The 22,146-nt window shown below is 41.9% G+C and overlaps 1 protein-coding gene and 1 pseudogene across 5 annotated transcripts in view; one reads left to right on the top strand and one right to left on the bottom strand.

Moving 5' to 3' along the window:
- The window catches only part of WWP2 (WW domain containing E3 ubiquitin protein ligase 2), a 146,472-nt gene that overhangs the window by 120,078 nt on the left and 4,248 nt on the right, over positions 1 to 22,146 (bottom strand). For 4 of the 5 annotated variants that reach the window (XM_070770836.1, XM_070770832.1, XM_070770833.1 and 1 more), the window contains exon 2: positions 6,410 to 6,494. In XM_070770836.1, coding sequence (XP_070626937.1) covers positions 6,410 to 6,494 — 85 coding nt within the window. Of the gene's footprint in view, positions 1 to 6,409; positions 6,495 to 18,727; positions 18,752 to 22,146 lie in introns of those variants that run through there. The other variant, XM_070770834.1, reaches the window with a different exon arrangement.
- Positions 2,649 to 2,710, top strand: LOC139177437 (U6 spliceosomal RNA; annotated as a pseudogene).

The raw sequence follows: 22,146 nt of genomic DNA, 5'->3' as shown, positions 1-22,146 counted from the left end.
CAATCCTTTTCTTCTCCAGGCCCCAAAAAACAGGAGAGAGAAATCAAGGAACAACAGCAAGAAAGCTGTGGTGAAGTTTCAGAAGCAACAGTGGATGGTCCTAGGAAAAAAGGTTGTAGTACTTGGAAATGTGGCCCAGAGTGGGAAAACGAGACTACCACACACAAAGATCGAGGTTAACTGAGGCCACCTAGTGGTAGGAGGGTAGCTCTGCATGCAGACCCTTAAATCTAAAAAGAAAACAGGGACTACTTGCAGAGTCCTACCATTTTGAGCAAGACAGTTTCTTTGAAATCAAAAAGTTCTAGCCTTTTATTTAACAGTTGGGCCAACTAAGATCCAGAGAGGTAAGACAATGTATCCAAAATCAGAGAGCTAGTCAGAGCAGTGCTCAGCCTTGAACCAAGTCTCCCAGCTCCCAGCCCAGTTCTGTGAACTCTGCCGTCATGTTTCCTTTTGGCCCTTGTTTTTTTGTTTGTTTAAAATATTTATTTGGCTGCACCAGATCTTACTTGTGGCATGTAGGATCTAGTTCCCTGATCAGAGATGGAACCCAGGCTCCCAGCACTGGGAACACGGAGTCTAGCCACCGTACCACCAGAGAAGTTCTGGTCCTTGTTTTTTAGTATTTACTTAAAAAAAAAAAAAAAAAAAATATATATATATATATATATAATGTGTGTATATACATATATATATAATTTCAGATGTTTAGAAAAGTTGTGAGACAAATACAAAGAATTCTTATAAACCCTTCACCCAGAATCACCAAACTTTTTACTGTATCTGCTTTATCATTCTCTTTTTCTCCCTTGATTTTCTCTTATACACATATTCATTTTTAACTAAAACTAAGAGTGAGCTGTAGACACTATGCCCCTTTAGTCCTAAATATTTCAGGCTGTCTTTTCTACTAACTGTGACATTTTCTAACAGAACCATAGTACAATTATCAACATTAGGAAATTCAACATTCTTTGATACTATTATGTTAAGGTACAGACCTTATTCAAATTTTGCCAATTATCTTATCGATGTCCATTATAGCAAAAGAGAAAAGGAAAGATTTTTTTCCTAGTCCTGGATGCAAGCTAAGATCACATAATGTAATTAGTGTTTTTTACCATGAAGTTTCCAATTTACAGAAAATTGAAGAAAAATAATAGCATATTCTTCACTAATTGTTATCATTTTGCTACATTCACTTTTCCCCCCTCTCTGTGACTATCACCAGTGTTACCCGGAGAACCTCTACAATAATAAAAATATCCACTCCATCACTGTTCAATACACTGCTGCAATATACACATGGCTTGAACTATGCTAGTGAGACTGAGGATTTGAGCTTTAAATTTTATTTAATTTTAATGTAAATAGTTTTTTGTGGCTACACTTTCTAACCTATTGGATAGCACAAAATACAGATGTAAGACATCTATGTCTGTATGTGTATGTATATGCATATTTATCTACACAATTTAATTTTTGGTAAACTATTTGTAAGTAAGTTGTAGACCTCATGACAGATCAGCCCAAATTACTTTCAGAAAGCAACTGCTAAAAATAAGGACATTCTCCCACCCCATCTCTACCCAACTGTTATCATACCTAGAAAAAAATGTATAGTCACTCCCTCTTTCAGTTGATATTCATTCCATATTCAAATCTCCCCAATTATTCTAAATATATTTTTAAAGCTGTTTTTCCCCCAACCCAGGATCCAATCAAGATGCATAAATTATTTTCAGTTGCTATCTCCTTAATCTTTTAACACCTAGAATGCACTCCCTTCTTCTTCCATGACAATGATTTTTAAAGACTTCCACCAGATGTCTCATAAAAACACACTGAATCCTGCATTTTTCTGATTGTTCCCTCGTGGTTAGATGCACATTGAACATTTTTGTCAAGAATACTAACCACCCAGGTTAGGATGTAGACTTACTGTATACACCAGGCAATCCCCTTATGGGGGATGCTAATTTTGATCCTGTGGTTAATGTGGGCCCAGTTTGCCAGGTCACTTCACTGTAAAGATACATTTCCTTTCAACAATTTCTAATTAATTTTGAATGCTTAAAATGGTATTTTGAATGTTTCTTATTCTTAAAAGATAAGTCAAAATAAAGGTCTCACATTCATCTAGAGTTTATTTATTCACTATCTGAGGAAACATAAAATGCCAGTTTTCTTACACATGGAGTCAAATCTTCACATAGCATTTAAATTTTAAAGTCAACAAATAAGGTAAAAATCACATATTTCCAAAATGACATCCCTGAAGAGCTCTTAGGAAGGCAACGGAAGAGAGGTTGGCATATTATCTTTCAATAGATTCCAAATAGCCAGATTTTTGCTTCACTGTGTTGTTTTTGGTGTTCCTTCAGCTAAATATCAGATAAAATAGTTGGCTTACATTTGAGGGCCTTGGTGTCTTTAAAAATTAGATCTTAAAACTCTAGGACTAGGAGAAGGGTAAACTGGGAGATTGGGATTGACACATATACATACTACTATATATAAAAGAGATAACTAATAAGGACCTACTTACAGCACAGGGAATACTATTCAGTACACTCTGTAATGACCTATACAGGAAAAGAATCTTTAAAAAGAGTGGATAGTGCTTGCTTTAGCAGCCCATATACTAAGATTAGCATGGCCCCTGCACAAGGTTGACATGCAAATTTGTGAAGCATTCCATATTTTTTAAATCAAAGATGACACAAATAGATGGAGAAATATACCATGTTCGTGGATTGGAAGAATCAGTATAGTGAAAATGAGTATATTACCCAAAGCAATCTACAGACTGAATACAATCCCTATCAAGCTACCAATGGTATTTTTCACAGAACTAGAATAAATAATTTCACAATTTGTATGGAAATACAAAAAACCTCAAATAGTCAAAGCAATCTTGAGAAAGAAGAATGGAACTGGAGCAATCAACCTGCCTGACTTCAGACTATACTATACAAAGCTACAGTCATCAAGACAGTATGGTACTACACAAACACAGACATATTGATCAATGGAACAAAATAAAAAGCCCAGAGATAAATCCATGTACCTATGGACACCATATCCTTGACAAAGGAGGCAAAAAAACACAATGGCAAAAAAAAGACAATTCCCTTAACAAGAGATGCTGGGAAAACTGGTCAACCACCTGTAAAAGAATGAAACTAGAACACTTTCTAGCTTCTAACACCATAACACAAAAATAAACTCAAAATAGATTAAAGATCTAAATGTAAGACCAGAAACTATAAAACTCTTAGAGGAAAACATAGGCAGAACACTCTCTGACATAAATGACAGCAAGATCCTCTATTACCCACCTTCCAGAGTAATGGAAATAAAAACAAAAATAAACAAATGGGACCTAATTAAACTTAAAAGCTTTTGCACAACAAAGGAAACTATAAGCAAGGTGAAAAGGCAGCCTTCAGAATGGAAGAAAATAAGAGCAAATGAAACAACTGACAAAGAATTAATCTCCAAAATATACAAGCAGCTCATGCAACTCAATATCAGAAAAATAAATGACCCAATCAAAAAGTGGGCCGAAGAACTAAACAGACATTTCTCCAAAGGAGACATACAGATGGCTAAGAAACACATGAAAAGATGCTCAACATCACTCATTATCAGAGAAATGCAAATCAAAATCACAATGAGGCACCATTTCATGCCAGTCAGAATGGGTGCCATCAAAAAGTCCACAAACAATGAATACTGGAGAGGGTGTGGAGAAAAGGGAATCCTCTTACACTGCTAGTGGGAATGCAAACTAGTACAGCCACTGTGGAGTACAGTGTAGAGATTCCTTAAAAAATTTGAAATAGAACTGCCAAATGACCCAGCAATCCCACTGCTGGGCATACACACCGAGGAAACCAGAACTGAAAGAGACACATGTACCCCCAGTGTTCACTGCAGCACTGTTTACAATAACTAGGACATGGAAGCAACCTAGATGTCCATCGGCAGACGAATGGATAAGGAAGCTGTGGTACATATACACAATGGAATATTACTCAGCTATAAAAAAAGAATGCATTTGAGTCAGTTCCAATGAGGTGAATGAAACTGGAGCCTATCATACAAAGTGAAGTAAGTCAGAAAGAGAAACACCAAACAGCATATTAACACATATATATGGAATTTAGAAAGACAGTAACAACGACCCTATATGCAACACAGCAAAAGAGACACAGATGTAAAGAGCAGACTTTTGAACTCTGGGAGAAGGCAAGAGTGGGATGATTTGAGAGAACAGCACTGAAACACGTATATTACCCTATGTAAAACAGGTGATCAGTGCAAGTTCAATGCATGAAGCAGGACACTCAAAGCCAGTGCTCTGGGACAACCCAGAGGGATGGGGTGGGGAGGGAGATGGGAGGGGGGTTCAGGATGGGGGACACATGAACACTCATGGCTGATTCAGGTCGATGTATGACAAAAACCACCACAATATTGTAAAGTAATTAGTCTCCAATTAAAATAAAGAAATTAATCTCAAAGAAAAAAAAGAGAGTGGATATATGTTTATGCATAACTGATTAACTTTGCTATACAACTGAAACCAACACAACATTGTAAATCAACTACACTCCAATAAAATTTTTTAAAAATCTCTGGGACTGCACTATGGAGAGGCACAGAGAACTAAGGCAGATAGAGGGGATAGCAGGCCACAGTTCCCGAATTACACCTGAGGCTCCACCCATGAAACACACGGGAGGAAGAACCACCCACACTGTTTAAGTGGCTGTTTTTATCCTTCTCTCTTTCCCCCACCACTTTCCTGGTCAGTATTACCAAGTTTCTATAGGTTAAGTGCATGTATGATGAGATGCACCTGTATTATCAAGTTAGTTCTCGCCACACTAGTAAGAAAATACACACCAGGGAAAGGCAATAGAGAAATCTTCAGAAGTAAGTGTGTTGTGTTCCTGAATAACATGGCCCAAAAACAGGGACCTCAGGATATCGCAGGTTTCCATGGGCAGGCCTCTGTTTTGACCTAGTCCTGCTAATTATTAGATAAGGCAGTACAAGCTGTAATCTCAAATTCAAAACCCTGGCAGTTCACTCTAATTCTTCTCCCAAGTGCCACAACTAAGATCCTGTGCAGCCAAATAAATGAGTAATTGTAAAAAAATAAAATAGGTAGAGTGTTAAATACTACCAGGGGCTGAGAAGAAAAAGATAAAGTAGCAAAAAGAGGAGAGACATGAAGAAATCAAGGTAGGGGGTTTTCAGATGGAGGAGTCAGGGAAGGCCTAGTTGAATAGGGTGACTCTGGAGTAAAGACCTGCAGAAAGTAAGGATGTAGACGAGGTAGATAACTGAGTCAAAATGGTTATTTCACTCAGAGAGGACAGCAAGTGCAAAGGCCTAGGGGTGGGAGCGTGTCTGGCAGGGGCAATGAATAGCAAGGGAGGTCCACGTGGACCTGTGCGTCTAGCCAGAGCAGAGTAAACGAGGAACAGGAAATGAGGAGTGGCAGGGGCCATATCACGTGGGACCTTCAACTTGTACACTGAATGAGGGAGGCAGTCCTTGATATGTTTGAGCAGAGGAGGGACAGGAGCTGGCTTCCATTTTAAGGAGATCACAGGTTGTTGTGTGATCAACAGAATGAAGTGGGGCAAGGGGAAGCAGCAGGAAGCCGGGTTGGGAGGCCTCTGCCTTAATTTTAGGTGGAGATGATGCCAGCTGGTGGGACGGTGGGGGTGGTGAGAAGTGGCTGAACATGGCCCCTGTCTTGAGGGTAGACACAAGCAGATTTGCTGAATACAGGATTTTGAGGAAAAAAAGAAATCAGGAGATCAGTTCCAGGCATGTCACATTTTGGATGTTTACTAAGCATTCAGGAGGAGATGACAAATGGGCTACTGGATATACAAACCTAGAGGTCAGAAACAAGGCCAGGCTGGAAGTACAAATGTGGCAGTAATCTTATTATTGGTGACATCTTAAAGTGATATGGTTGGATGAACTCACCAAGGGGATGAGCGTACATAGAAAAGAGCCCTGGGAAGGGAAGGAACTGCCATTTTGTATAATTCTTCCAAAAAGTTCCTTTTTTCCTTCCTCTGCAAGAATTCCAACTTTAGGGTACTTCCATGGTAATTCAGCGCTTAAGACTCCACAGTTCCAATGCAGGGGGTACACATTTAATCCCTGGTCAGGGAACTAAGACCCTACATGCTACATGGTACAGCCAAAAAAATGTTTTAATTTTACAAAAAATTAAGAATTCCAGCTATAATATGACAACCCTGTAAAAATGAATAGTTTTGCTCGTAAGCCAAGATGTGGTATAATTCCACCTCTTTCCCAAAGATGGATGGGGCTGGACCTTAAATGATAAACTTCATACCGTGCCACTCACCTTTCAGGATAAGCTGAGACTTCTCAAAAGGCAGGGCCACCCCTGCCCGGCTGGAGCTGGCAGATGCCATGTCATCACCAGGACACTGAAAGACAAGTACAGCAGCAGGTTTAGAGGACATCTAATAAGAGACTAAGGAACTGAGCTCAATTTTAATATCTGAGTTTAAAGAGACAGAAGAAGGAAAATCACAACATTCAAACAACTGCAGCCATCAGCAGCCATGCTGCTTCCGGCCGAGTGATGTCTGTCTGTCTCTCTTGCGATGACTACTGAATCTGGGCATAACTTGGATGAGCTGAGTAAGACACAGGACTGCTACATCCGAGTCTTAAGGAGGGAGAGCCTAAAATAATATCTCTAAAAATAAAGTTACAGTTCAACAATTTAAAAAAAAAAAAGTAGGGGAACTAAGATCCCACATGCTGCAGGGCAGCTAAGCCCACACACCACAACTACTGACCCCGCGAGCTCTAGAGTCCGTGGTCCACAAGGAAAACCTGCCTGCCACAACTGGAGAAAGCCCAGGACATAACTAGAGAAAGCCCATGTCACAACAAAGATCCAGTGCAGCCAAAAATAAATAAGTGGACAGAGGCTTTAATAAACATTTCTCTAAAGAAGATACACCAATAAGTGTGCTTGTTGGACAAGGAAATGACAGGCCAGGATTCAACCTACATCTTCCAATTCCAAAGCCCCACAGTTACTCAGTTGACCACGCTGTGCTCACCTGCATGTGCTCATGAACCAGGCCAACGAGCACGGGAAATTGCCGGGAGCCAGCATGGGAGTCCCCACCCGTAACAAGGTCATGTGGGAGAGTCCTGGTGGGCAAGGCGAGCCAGAACTTGAGGGGTGCCCCTCTGGGCCTGCCTGAGCGTCTACCCCAAAACCAGAGTCTGCCTACTTTACTGCTTTGTGCTCTCACCTACACCTCTGACTTTACGGGGGGCTGTCCCCCACCACCATCTCTCTCACCAAAAAAGAGTTAACTTACAGCTCCAGTTAATAAAGTTCCGGGGCGTGACAAGAGTGTTTTAGTTCACAAACCCCTGAGATGGCTCTCTAACTTGCCTAACAGGCTTACCCGGACTCCTACAGCTATGAAGACGATTGTTTACAGTCTCCCAACCGTGAAAGGCACGGGAAGCTTAAGATATTCAAATAGTATAGAGCCTCTCGGAGAGTTAGAAATTGTCAGAATAAAACTAGTAGAAGATTTCATTGTTGAGCCAATGCTTGCTGCCATGTTTCCACATCCCCTGTATTGTATCCTTGGAAGTGTATTAATTAATATAGTTGGTATGTAGAAAAAAAAAGTAGTGGCCTTGGTGTTAACAACTTTAGACCCTTAAGGTAATAAATTCTTTCCTTTGTTGTAAACCCATTGCACCTTTGCCCTATAAGAATGCAACTTTATCTAACACCTTCGGGAGGATGGCGCCAAACTTTAAAATAATTACTCTTAGAGAAAATAAGTCTTATGGTTGACAAACCTTTGTCAGAGTCATAAACTGTTAACAGGCCTTCTGGCCAGAAGATGATGTAAATCACCTAGACCATTTGTATACGATAAGTTTGCAGAAAAGAAATCCTGGTTTCGATAAGGATCAAAGACTGCTGACTTTGCATGATTTCACATCCCCTATTATCCTCTATGTGCAACTTAGGGTATAAAAGCCCCTGTGGAAAATAAAGCTACGGGCCTTGCTCACCGAAGCTTGGTCTCCCCATGTCATTCTTTCTCTCACCTTCTGGCTGAATTCCCATCTGGAGCGTGGAAGCTCGTCAAGCCTACTAATTTTGCCTGGGCTTCTGAGATCTGACCGGGGAGGCCTTAGTGTTTCCTCTCCTTCGGGAGAACGGGAGGACGCCTGCGGCCTACGTAGGTGACGCAAACTCCTTGTCTTGGAGTTTTATTGGTTTTCCACATAAACCAAGTTATTCAGCCTCTTTTCTCCACTGAATTTTCTCACTGAGCTATCCCTATTTAACCACTCTTTATATCTCTAATTAATCTATTCTAAATTGCCAACGCTGTCATCCTGAGGGAATCCCTGGACCCGGGGCTGGACCCTGGTAGGAAATAATTCTTAATTGACAACATCAGCCATAAGGCATACCCGTTGCTTCATCTTGGCTAGAAGCAGAAGTCTATCTTGCCTTCTGAGTGGATCTTTCTACTCATATATAATTGCATAAACATCATCATTTGGAAAATATTGGTTCACTGAGGTCTATAGATAGTCCAAATGTTGACATGTTTCATCAATCTCTATCCAAAAAAGTTCCATTTGTGAATGTCACCGCTGATCTCATCAGACAAGGTTTTGAGTATTGGGAAGCTTTCAAGCTCTTTGTGGTAGATGTAAGGGTTCCAAAATTTCTAATTTTCACTTAAAACTCATATTTTATCGTTCGCAAAAAGTACTGTCAGTTGTTTTCTTTGAAGTGACAGGCTCACTTCATTCATCTTCAGGAAAATGTCTGCCAAACACCCAAATCTATTAACATTAGTTTCTGTTGATTTTTTTATAAAGCAAAAATGTTATTTCATGAGAAAAGCAACTATATAATTCAGCTCTCTATTCAAGCAGTCACACAAGTGCTTTTTCTCAACACAGCCATTATACTGCAGTACACAGGAAAAGGTGTTTTAGGCATATTTTCCATTTTCATCACACAGAATATTAGTCATTTTACTGCTTCATCAAGCACATTTTCAAGTGAAACTGGCTTTTTCTTTCCTCTTTACTGAGTGGGCCATGGTGAGGAACACAGTGACAGTGGCCCGGGCTGGGCACACTGCCCTGATTTACACTGGGGCACCAACATGTTCACTGACCTTTGCTTTCGCACCATGAGTGCAGATGTGTCACAGTGAAAGAAGGCAAAGTTATCACGAGAACAGTTTTGACCCTGCAAAACCCTAAAAGTCGTGAGGGGCCACCAGGGCCCTGAGGATCACACCCAAGAACAGCTACTGTAAAAACACTATGACCAGGGCTTCCCTGGTGGTCCACAATGAAGAACAGCCCCTGCTCACTCCTGTGCAGCCCGTGTGCAGCAAGGAAGACCGAGGACAGCCAAAAACAAACAAATAAATCTTATTTAAAAAACAAAAAACACCCACTATGACCCAATTTCATTCCTTTTTCTGGCTGAGTAATATTCTATTTGTAGAGACATGGATGGACCTAGAGGCTGTCATACAGAGTGAAGTAGGGCTGAAAGACAAAAACAAATATTGTATATTAATGCATATATATGGAATCTAGAAAAATGGTACAGATGAACCTATTTGTAAGGCAGGAACAGAGACGGGACATACAGAACAGATGTGTGGACATGGGGTGGGGGAGGGATGAGCTGGGAGACTGGAATTGATACACTACTATGTGTAAAATAGATAGCTAGTGGGAACCTCCTGTACAGTACAGGGAGTTCAGCTCAGTGCTTTGTGCCGACCTACATGGCTGAGATCAGTCAGTTCAGTCCAGTCACTCAGTCGTGTCTGACTCTGCAACCCAATGTACTGCACCACGCCAGGCTTCCCTGTCCATCACCAACTCCCGGAGCTTGCTCAAACTCATGTCTATTGAGTTGGTGGTGTCACCCAACCATCTCACCCTCTGTCGTCCCCTTCTCCTTCTGCCCTCAATCTTTCCCAGCGTCAAGGTCTTTTCTAATGAGTCAGTTCTTTGCATCAGATGGCCAAAGTATTGGGATGGAGGGGGTCTAAGAGGAAGAGGATACATGTATACATAAAGCTGGTTCACTTCGTTGTACAGCAGAAACTAATATAACACCGTAAAGCAATTATACCCCAATTTAAAAAAAGAACACTATGAAATTCCTATTCCATTCAACATCATTTGTACCTTCTTTCATTCTATTTGTATCTGATCTCTCCTCTTAACTCCCCCTTCTGAAGAGCTGTTTAACCTTAAAATGTGGTTATGAATGCACCATATTATTCTAAGAATGGAAGTCCTTTGTATGAGAATTAAATGTAGCTACAGCTAAGTCACATTGACTTTGACATTTTCCACAGATGAATTCTATGCTTCAAGATTTTAGCAAAAACAAAACAAAACCATTTGCCTTCTTTATGAGATATACCCAGTCCAAAAAAAATTTTAAGGGGCCAGTTGTTCTTCTAGACTAGTCTGTAACAGGCATGTTTACTTCGATCTTAAATGTAAAGCAGCAGTGGAAACTTTTGGAACGTTATGGGTAACATACAGGAATATAATACTGCAACTATTCTTATCAAGACTTCTGGAAACCAGACACCCATGGTACTAAATCCAATAGTGAATTCTCGATCCTTGTCTTAGATGACCTATTGGCAGCTTCAGACACAATGGACGGTTGACTCTTTCTTCCTTGAAATGCTTTCTCCTCTGGTCTCTTCCAGGACACCACTGCTTGATTCTCTTCCTGCCTCTCAGGCTGCTTTTTCTCAGCCTCCTTCATTGGCTTCTTCTCCGCTCCTGAACCTTCAACCACCTGTGTGTCCAATAGCTTAGCCCTTACACATCTCCCCTTGGTTATCTCAGCACATCTCATGGTTTCAGCTACCATCTCTTTGTGGACAATCCCCAATGGGTGTGTCCAGTATGAACCTCACCCTTGAACCTCAGGTTCTCTTGTCCATTGACAAAACTGAGCTTCTGACATTTGCCCTCAATCCTGTTCTGTGTCTCAGTTAATGACAACTCCTTCCATCCATACTTCTGGAAGCAATGAAAATTAGATGGTATCTGGCAACCTCTGACTGAGTTAAAGATGCCCCCTGAATATTCACTGGAAGGACTGATGCTGAAGGTGGAAGCTCCAATACTTTGGCCCCCTGATGTAAAGAGTCAGTTTATTAGAAAAGACCCTGATGCTGGGAAAGATTGAAGGCAGGAGGAGAAGGGGATGACAGAGCATGAGATGGTTGGATGGTGTCACCGACTCGATGGACATGAGTCTGAGCAAGCTCTGGGAGATGGTAAAGGACAGGGAAGCCAGGAGTGCGGCAGTCCATGGGGTTGCAGAGAGTCGGATCCGACTGTGAGACTGAACAACAACAACAATAACTGTACCTCCCAGGATTCCACCCGTAGGTATTTGCTGGGGGAAAATCCCCCAACCAATGCAGAAGAAACCATGTTTAAAATGTTCAACATGGTAATATTCATAACAGCAAACATTTGTAAATAACCCAAATGCCCAACAGTGAGAGGAATGAATACATTGTGAAATAGTTATAAAATGCGATGCTATAGATTTCTTGAACTGTAGGACTTCAGCCTACACACACAAACACCAAACTATAATACTAGAACTAAAAAGAAAAAAAAAAAAGTATCAGCATACCAATAGGACAATGCCATTGGTATGCATTTGAACCTACACAAAACAAGTGCGTTGACTGTTGTGGACACACATAAGGGAATAAAAGTACAGAAGCATGGACTCGAAGGGGCCACACCAAGCTGAGGACAGCAGTTACCTCTGGGGAGCAGAGGAGGGAGCAAGGCAACTGGTGCGAACAGAGAGAGACCAAGGGAGCTTCAACTGTATCTGCCACATTTCATTCTTTAAAGGAAAAAATACTGAAGCAAATATGGCAAAATGTTAATATTCATTCAATCCAGATGGTGGCTTTTATGACTGTTATCTTTTTCTCTGAACCACTTCATATGTTTGTTCTTTTTTCATAATTTAACAGTAAGTTTAAAAGAGAGAGAAAAAAAAAGATGATATCTTGAGTAATGAAGGTAAGATTAATGATTGTAAATTAAGCCTCAGGGCTTTCAGTAACAGAGGTGCAAGCACTAAAAGTTGGAAATCCATTATTTGTAGACTTAAAAAAAAAAAAAGAATAATTTAAAAATCTTTACATCTACTGGGACTTGTTTTCTCCTAAAGCAACTCGACTGAGTATAATTTTTAAACTAGCTTGTTCTCCCTGAGCTTTAGCTGTTTTTAGCCTTTGGACGGAACTCGAGAGAATTCTGGAGGATGAAACTCAAAGCCCTCACATGTTCTGTTAAATGCGAGGAAGATCAAACCTCTTGATCTATACTTCATGGCCTGAAAACAAAATCAATCAGATAAATTCCAAAGGTAGCTCAGAACAAAACCAACAGGAAAAGCAGTAGAAATAGATAAAACTACCATGTTTTCTTTCTCTAACATCTTTCATAATTACAGTCACTGTTTACTCACAATAACTCATGTTATTCATGCAGGGCTTTGTCTGTCTCTCCAAATCCATTAGCAAGATATCACCCTGACACTACAAGGTAGGTCTTGAATTGAACCTTTCCAATCCATGTATAAATACAAATAACCATCACTATTGAAAGAAGTCAGATCCTACCCCAAAGTACCTATGATTTCTGTCTCAGAGCCCCATGTTGGACATGGTTCCAATGGGCATGAGGTCCAAACTCCTAACACCCACTTTAGGAAGTTTATGAAACCTGAGATCCAGATTTTACACTTCGCCTGTCTAAGCAACACAACTAAATGACTCTTTACATGCTCAAATAAATTTTTCCCCTGCTAATAGTGATGAAAGTATTTGTATTCAAGTCATTCCCAAGAAAACTGAGTTAGCATAAATGTGGGACAGGCAGAGGGAGGAGGGAGAACATGCTAAAATATCACCAAAGGTTATAGATGCACAAAGAATTTCATTATTCAAGGGAGTGATGGATTTATTGGGAGACAAACAGGGGAGCTGGAACTAAGTGTGGTAGATCTACCCACATTTTCTTAAAAAATAAAAAACATTGTCTTCTGAACTTCACCTCTACATAAACCTCAACAAGCGCTTTTAAAAATAAAATATAAAATAACAGTAGAAGATATAAAAGTATATCATACATAAAGGAAAGTGTTATTTCATAAAAACTGTATTTAGGGACTCCCCTGGGAGTCCAATCGCTTGGACTCCACATTCCCAATGCAGGTAGGTAGGCCTGCGTCCAAAGCCTGGTCAGGGAACTAGAACCACACGCTGCAACTAAAGATCCTGAGTGCTGCAACTAAGAGCAGACATAGCCAAATGAATGAATAATTAACTAATTAATTAAACACTTGTAAAGGTCACAGCCCAGGGACAGAGACCCATTAAGAGACTCAGATTTAAGGAATTCCCTGGTAGTCCAGTGGTTAGGACTCTGCGCTCTCACTGCCAAGGGCCCAGGTCAGGGAAGTAAAATCCCACAAGTCACGCAGCCCAGCACCAACAAAAAACGAGATTCAACCCTAAAATTATAAAATGCTTTCCCTCCCCCACATTCTGCCACTGTATCAAGGGTCCAAAATATTAGAGCTAAAAGGTATACACTCTACTTAAGAAAAAGTTCTTAGGAGGACCAGAGACACAAGGGAAGCAAAAACAAGGATACTAGCATAATATGAACTGCTGCTGCTGCTGCTAAGTATCTTCAGTCGTGTCCGACTCTGTGCGACCCCACAGACGGCAGCCCACCAGGCTCCCCCGTCCCTGGGATTCTCCAGGCAACAACACTGGAGTGGGTTGCCATTTCCTTCTCCAGTGCATGTAAGTGAAAAGTGAAAGTGAAGTCGCTCAGTTGTGTCCGACTCTTAGCGACCCCATGGACTGCAGCCTACCAGGCTCCTCCGTCCATGAGATTTTCCAGGCAAGAGTACTGGAGTGGGGTGCCATTGCCTTCTCTGAATATGAGCTTCAGGTACCTTCAATTACTTTAATCATTAAATACAAGCCAACTCCAAGCCAGATTACACAAAACGCCCAGCTAGATAAAAGCCTGTTCACTCACCCCAGGTCTTATTATCTAATACATCATGCCTGGCTTTCAACTAGAAACTATAAGCTATACTAAAAGGCAAGAAAAAATAGTGTGAAGAGACAAAGCAAGCATCAGAATTAGACTCAGATATGACATAGATTTTCAAATGATCAGACAGGGAATTTAGAATAACTATTATTAATATCTTAAGAGCTCTAATGGAAAAAGCTGACAACATTAAAAACAGAGGGGTAGGTAATAGTAAGCAGAGCCATGGAAGCTCTAAGAAAGAATACAAATAAAATGCAGAACACAGTAACAGAAATGAAGAAGGCCTGGACGTTGCTGAGGAAAGAATCAGTAAGCTTGGAAATAAATTAACAGAAACATTCCAAACTAAAATGCAAAAAGAAAAAACAGAATTAATGAAAAAATAAAAAACAGAAACTGCCAAGAACTGGGGGACAATTTTAAAGGGTATAAAATACACATAACTAAAATACCAGAAGAAGAGAGAATGGAGCAAAAGAAATATCTGAAGTGACATGGCCAATAATTTCCTAAAATTAACGATATACACCAAACCACAGATCCAGGAAGCTCATAAGAACCAAAAATACCAAAGTCAATTTGACTAAAACTACAAAAATCAAAAAAGAAACTTAAAAAACAAGAAAGAAGAGAATGCAATGGGATATTTACAGTGTTAAAAGGAAAAACCCACCAACCTAGAATTTTCCATCCAATGAAGTTACCATTCAAAGGAGAAAAAATGATATTCTCAAACAAAAACCTGCTCTGCAAAAACTGTTGAAAAGAAGTTCCTTAGAAAGAAGGAAAATTATATAGGTCAGAGACTCATATCTACACATAGGAAAGAGCGTGCGTGCGTGCGTGCGTCTGCGTGTACACGTGCGCACGCGTGAATGCCCAGTCATGTCCGACTCTTTGCAACCCCATGGACTGTAGCCAGCCAGGCTCCTCTGTCCGTGGAATTTTCCTGGCAAGAATACTGGAGTGAGTTGCCATTTCCTCCTCCAGGGGATCTTCCTGACCTAAGGATCAAACCAAGTCTCCTGTGTCATCTGCACTGCAGACAGAGTCTTTACCACTAAGCTACCAGGAAAGAGCATGAGAGAAGGAATAAATGAAGCTCCACCCACTGGCTTCTTTATACAGTAAAAGATGGGTACTGAGGGAAATGGCGTGTGTGGGGAGGCGACGTCAAATAGGAAATAAACAAGAGAACTAGAGAAGGGGAAAACAAAGCAGTGAAGGAACACAGGGATTTGGTGGTAGGAGCTGGAAGTAAGATTTTAAAGGTTGCAGACAAGCCAAGTCTCATTTAGAAGGGGATTTTCCCTTCCGAGCAAAGGTCTGAAGAAGGAAACTGAGGGTATCTGCCTTAGAACATGCCAAGCAGACAGGGGCTTCCCGAGTGGTCCAGTGGTTAAGAAACCGCCTTGTTATGCAGGGATCTCCCATGGCATGGAGCAACTAAGCCAGAGCTTCGCAACTACTGAGCCCAAACACCACAACTAGAGAGTCTGTGCACAGCAACAAAAGATCCTGCATGATGCAACTAAGACCCAAAGCAACCAAATAAAGAACATTCCAGGCAGATAAAAGGGCAAGAACAAAAGCTCTTGAGATTGTACCAAACTGTACCAAGATTCTTGAGAGTGTAAGGAACAAAAGGGGGCCAGTGCTGCTGGAGGGCAGAGAAAGAGGAGGATAATAGTGGTAAGAGATGTGACTGCAGAATCCCCTGGCAATCCAGAGGTAGGACTCTGCACTTTCACTGCTGGGGGCACGGATTCAATTCCTGGTGGGGGGGACTAAGATCTCACAGGCCTCAGGGCAACTACTGAGCTCATGCTCCAGAGCAACAGAAGACCAAGTGCCACACCAAAGACCCAGTGCAATTAAAATAGAAAAACAATTCTTGACTTGACCTGGACAGAATAGAGGTGAAAATACATGGCTGACTCTTTGTTTTTGTTGAAATATAGTTCAGGCACCATAAGTTCACCCTTTTAAAGCATACAATTTGGTGAGCTTTGGTATATTCAGAGAGTTGTACAACCATCACCACTTTTGAATTCTGGAACATTTCCATCACCCCAAAAGAAACCAATAGTCACTTCTCACTCATCTTTGCTCCCCTGTCCCTAACCACTAACCTCTTCTGTCTCTCTGGATCTGCCTATCCTGGATATTTCAAATAAATGAAATCAAACAATACGTAGTCTTTTACATCTGGTTTCTTTCATTAGCATAATGTTTTCAAGGTTCCCCACACTGTAGCAGGTATCAGTATTTCATTTCTTTTTCTAGCTGAGTAACATTCCATTTGTAAGAACAGACCGCATTTTGTTTACCCATTCATCAGCCAATGGACAACTCAATGTTTGTGTTATTAGGACGGGTTGATTCTTACGTTGCTGCAGTTGGCTGGTCTGCACGACTTGCAGGATCTCACTTCCCTGACCAGGGATTGAACGTGGACCGCCACAGTGAAAGTGCCAGTCCCAACCACTAGAATTCCCAGGATAGGTTGATTCTTTAAGCATGGGTTCATAAAGAGTCAGATACAACTGAGTGACTGACACTTCTCACTTAGCAGTGGCAGATTTGGTATCTGCAGGGGTCACGGCAGGGGACTATAACTGTCAAGGGCACCTCCAGCAAGAGGGCATCTGGCCTTCTGACCACACCTCTTCCAAACCCCTTTGATTCAACCCAACCAGTCCTGAGCCAGGGTCAGTCTTTCAACACATGTTCACAGACCCCTGGTGAGCCCCGGGTCTATGCCAGGCCCTGGAAATGCAGAATGCCATGAGGCTCCTGCCCTTTGGGACTCAGATATCTTGATCTAAGAGACCCCCATTAAATAAATCCTCAGAGAGCTCTTGGCAGGAGAAAGCAACCACACATCAGATTTAGCAAGTGACAGTGTCTGAAGTACTTGATTATTCTTATCACCCAACTTCAGCAAGAACATTTTAGACCAGTAAGTAAATCTTTTGGAAACAGACTACTTCATCAGTCACTAGCCATCACGTGGCACTGGACAAGTTACTTCTCATCCTCTCTAAATTTCAGTTTCCTAGTCTGTGACATGAACCTAATGATAGCATTTAATGCTTACCTTGTAAGATGATCATAGGGAATAAACGAGTTCAGGTAAAGCAGCCAGCAAATAACTACTAAGTGCTCTTTAAGGATTACTACAAGCTAAATGTGTTCTTGATGTTGAAATTCCAGCTCTGAGATTCCTGAAATTCTTGACCCAGGTTTGACTCAAGGAACCACTGAACACTGATCTTGAGACAGAAGAACTTGCACAGCAGATGAGGTAGGGAAGAGCAAAGACAACTCACCAGCACTAAGATTTTATTTTTAATTAAAAAAAAGGTAGAAGGGCTTCCCTGGTGCCTCAGTGGTAAAGAATCCACCTGCCAGTACTGGAAACACTGGTTTGATCGCTCATCCAGGAAGATGCCACATGCCACAGAGCATCTAAGACCTTGTGCCAAAGTAATTAGAGTCTGTGCTCCAGAGCCTGAAAGCTGAAGCTACTGAAGCTACACACTCGAGTGCATGCCCCACAACAAGAGAAGGCACCACAGTAAGAAGTCCATGCTTGCCCCAACGAGAGAGTAGCCCCCACTCACTGCAACTGGGGAAAAGCCCGTGCAGCACTGAAGACCCAGCACAGCCCGAAATAAATAAACAAATATTTTTTTAAAACAACAGGTAGAAATAGGCAGAGCTTCTTATTCATAAGCACAGATCCATTCTGTATCCACTTCTTGAAAGAAGTGGATGAGACAGGTCTGTTCAGAAGATTCCTCTTTCCCCCACCGTCTCATGCTTTTCCAGCACCAATGCTTCTTTCTTGGCCTCTTTCCTCTGTCCACCACTGAGTTCCCTTCCATCCTCCAAAGACCCATCTTGAAAAGCAATCAAATGGAACTGAACTTGGCCTAAGGCCATCCGTACAAAGACCAAGCACATAAAAAGAGAGGGAGGGACAGGAGAGGTCACAGCACTGGAAGCACAGTGGGACTGTAAGTTAGTAATAAAAGAGACAGGGATGTTCCCTGGTGGCCTAGTGGTTAGGATTCTGGGTGTTCACTGTTGTGACCCAGGTTCAAACCCTGGCTGGGGAATTGCAAGCTGCACAGCTGGCCAAAATAAAACAGAGAGGAGACTGGAAAGCAGTTCCAAGGACAAAACAGGAAGCAAACGGCATGGGTGACACAGAAAGAGGACCTGCCCTAGGTCCGGGCTGCCAAGTCTTGATAGCTGGCATTTTCCTGGAAGGAGTGATTAACGTGGGGACTGGAAGCACTGAATGTTTTTCAAGCTGCTGGGGGAGAAGCAGGAGCAGGGGACTGCAACCTTCTCCAAAAGATTCAGTTGGTTCTTTTTAAGAGAAACAAGATTTTCCCTTTTGTCCCTACCTCTCAGAAATTCAAGAGTCTAAAACTGTCTGAAGCGACCCAAAGTCATTCAAAAGCAGTTCACTGACCTGATTCCAGTGGAAGCTGACATTCACGCATCCACTACCACAGGTCCTGCTGACAGAAGCATCAGACCTGGGTTCAGAAGACCAAGATTCAAACGCCAGCCCATCCACGTCTTAAGTTACACCACCTCATGCATGGATCACTTCACCACAGAGAGATTCTGTTTGTTTTAAATCTATAAAACAGCAGGATGCCTGGCAACATGCATTCAATACCTCTTAGGTAGAACCCACATTTCCAACAGTAAAAAGTCATTACCCATCCTTGCGGGCTGTCTGTCTCTTTCCCATCCTTCCTGGAGGTCTCTAAATTGGTTGCCAACCCAGAAAGCCCAACTAATTCCAAAAAGTGGAACTCAAATAGATTTTCAGCGGCACTACAGAGACACATGCTTGGAAGAGTCACCTCCTTAGAAAGAAAAGAAACCCATTAGTTTGTGGTTATTCAAAAGGGTCTTTAGATGAAAAGTGAAAAGGAGAGAAAACCAAGCTCCCCAAAACACACTGCAATGCTTAAAATACCTGCTAGTATAAACCAAGATTTTTGTTTCAAAATTTAAATTCTAGCACTCCTCTTGGCTATGTGTCCACATTACGCCATAAGTGACCTTGCCCAGTCTCCTCACCTCCTCATGCTAACCACTTCCACAGGCACATCCCCAGCCCAGCCTGACTCTGGACTTCCCTACTGAACTGCCCATGACACCATCACTGGGCATTCTACAATCAGAGTCAATGAAATTGAGCCCCAGCCTTGTTTCTCCTACAGTCTTCCTGTTTCAGTCAGTTCAGTTCAGTTCAGTTGCTCAGTTGTGTCCGACTCTTTGCGACCCCATGAATCGCAGCACGCCAGGCCTCCCTGTCCATCACCAACTCCCGGAGTTCACCCAAACTCATGTCCTTCGAGTCGTTGATGCCATCCAGCCATCTCATCCTCTGTCGTCCCCTTCTCCTCCTGCCCCCAATCCCTCCCAGTATCCGGGTCTTTTCCAGTGAGTCAACTCTTCGTATGAGGTGGCGAAAGTACTGGAGTTTCAGCTTTAGCATCATTCCTTCCAAAGAAATCCCAGGGCTGATCTCCTTGCAGTCCAAGGGACTCTCAAGAGTCTTCTCCAATACCACAGTTCAAAAGCATCAATTCTTCGGCACTCAGCTTTCTTCACCGTCCAACTTTCACATCCATACATGACTACTGGAAAAACCGTAGCCTTGACTAGATGAACCTTTGTTGGCAATGTCTCTGCTTTTGAATATGCTGTGTAGGTTGGTCATAACTTTCCTTCCAAGGAGTAAACATCTTTTAATTTCATGGCTGCAATCACCATCTGCAGTGATTTCGGAGCCCAAAAAAATAAAGTCTGACACTGTTTCCACTGTTTCCCCATCTATTTCCCATGAAGTGATGGGACCAGATGCCATGATCTTCGTTTTCTGAATGTTGAGCTTTAAGCCAACTTTTTCACTCTCCTCTTTCACTTTCATCAAGAGGCTTTTGAGTTCTTCTTTACTTTCTGCCATAAGGATGGTGTCATCTGCATATCTGAGGTTATTGATATTTCTCCTGGCAATCTTGATTCCAGCTTGTGCTTCTTCCAGCCCAGCATTTCTCATGATGTACTCTGCATAGAAGTTAAATAAGCCGGGTGACAATATACAGCCTTGATGGACTCCTTTTCCTATTTGGAACCAGTCTGTTGTTCCACGTCCAGTTCTAACTGTTGCTTCCTGATCTGCATATAGGTTTCTCAAGAGGCAGGTCAGGTGGTCTGAAACCTCCTGTTTCAGTTAGTAGCAATTCCATTCTTCCAGGTGTTCACACCACAGATTGCGTTGCCTTGACTCCTTTCTCCCTTTCACATCGCCTCCACCCCCGCTGTAGGCGTACTTCAAAATAAACCCAGGCCGAACTGCTGCTGACCACCTCCATCACTGCCACCCACCCATCCTTCACCTGGACCACGGCAGGAGCCTCTAAACTTGTCTCCCTGCTTCTACCTCACTCCTCTTTGCTTTCTCCACAAGGCACCCAGAGTGAGTCTGTTCAAAGACAGGATGAAATGTGTCCAATTCACTGCACAAAATCCTCCAATGGCCCCAACTCACTCTGAGTGAAAACAAACATCCTCACAGTGGTCTGCAAGGTTCCCACAACCTGCCCATCTCTCCCTTTACCCCCAGCGCCTCTCTGACCTCATCCTCTTCATTCCTCCCCTTTACCCACCCACTCCAATCACACTGGTCTCCTGGCAAGTCCACCAACCTGCCAAGGGTGGTCCATCCTTTGGGCTTTCGAGCTTGCTCTTCCCTCTGTCTGGACCACTATGTCCCCATTTAGCCACTTGGCTCCTCTCACCTCCTTCAGATATTCACTCAACTGTTACCTTCTCAGGAAGACTTCCTAAGCACTCTCTTCAAAATTGCAATGCCAAGACTTCCCGGGTTGTCCAATGGCTAAGCCTCTGAGCTCCCAATGCAGCAGGCCCAGGTTCAATCCCTGGCCAGGGAACTAGATCCCACATGCCCCAACTGAGAGTTCAAATACCACAACTAAAGTTCCCATGGGCTGCAACTAAGGATCTGAGTGCCACAACTAAGACCTGGTACAGCTAATATTTATTACTTTATTAATAAATAAAATTTTAATGCCAGGCAACACTCCACATTCTGCCTCCCTCCTTTATTACAACATAATGTGCATTTACTTGGTTATTTTGCTCATGTGCCTTTCACCACTAAAATTAAAGGTCCACAAGGACAGGGGTTTTTGCCTTCATTGTGTAACACAGTCCTGGTGCTCAGAATAGCACTGTGCACTATAATTTTTAATTTTTCAGGAAGCATTTTATAAAAGCAAAGGAAATTTCAATCCTATTGTTTTAACCCAATAAACTTTAAATACTATCATTTGTAGCACATATTCATATTATATTTACATTACCATGTATTATTTTTAAAAGTCAGTTAAATATTTTGCCTTTTTTCTTCATACTAAGACTTCAAAAATATAGTGTGTGTTTTATATTCATAGCCTAACTCCAGGGCTCAACACTGCAGAGTGACCACCACACTGGACAATGTGACTCTAAAACAATGCCTGGCACAGAGTGGGCACTTATAAATGTTCACTGAATGAAAAAGTGTTTTCCCAGGAAGAGGCAGCTACAGTATAGCACAGGATTTTCTAAACTTCAGTTATACTCCATGTTCACAATTTTCGCTATAACCTGTACTAGCTTTCCCTTAAAATGTCATCCTTTATAAACTTGAAAAAATATTTTAAAATAAAACTTTATGTTGCTTCTATAAATGGAAAAGAATGCGCTGAAGGATAAAATGCCTGGGCCTGAGTCCCTACTCAGTCACTCACTCCAGATTCTAAACCAAGGACTTCCCTAAGCCTCAGTTTCTTCTTCTGCAGAATA

Source organism: Bos indicus, chromosome 18 (assembly GCF_029378745.1).
Source record: "Bos indicus isolate NIAB-ARS_2022 breed Sahiwal x Tharparkar chromosome 18, NIAB-ARS_B.indTharparkar_mat_pri_1.0, whole genome shotgun sequence".
NCBI classification, from domain to species: domain Eukaryota; kingdom Metazoa; phylum Chordata; class Mammalia; order Artiodactyla; family Bovidae; genus Bos; species Bos indicus.
Note: the sequence above shows the minus strand (reverse complement) of the source record. Positions and strands in the feature narration are given on the sequence as shown.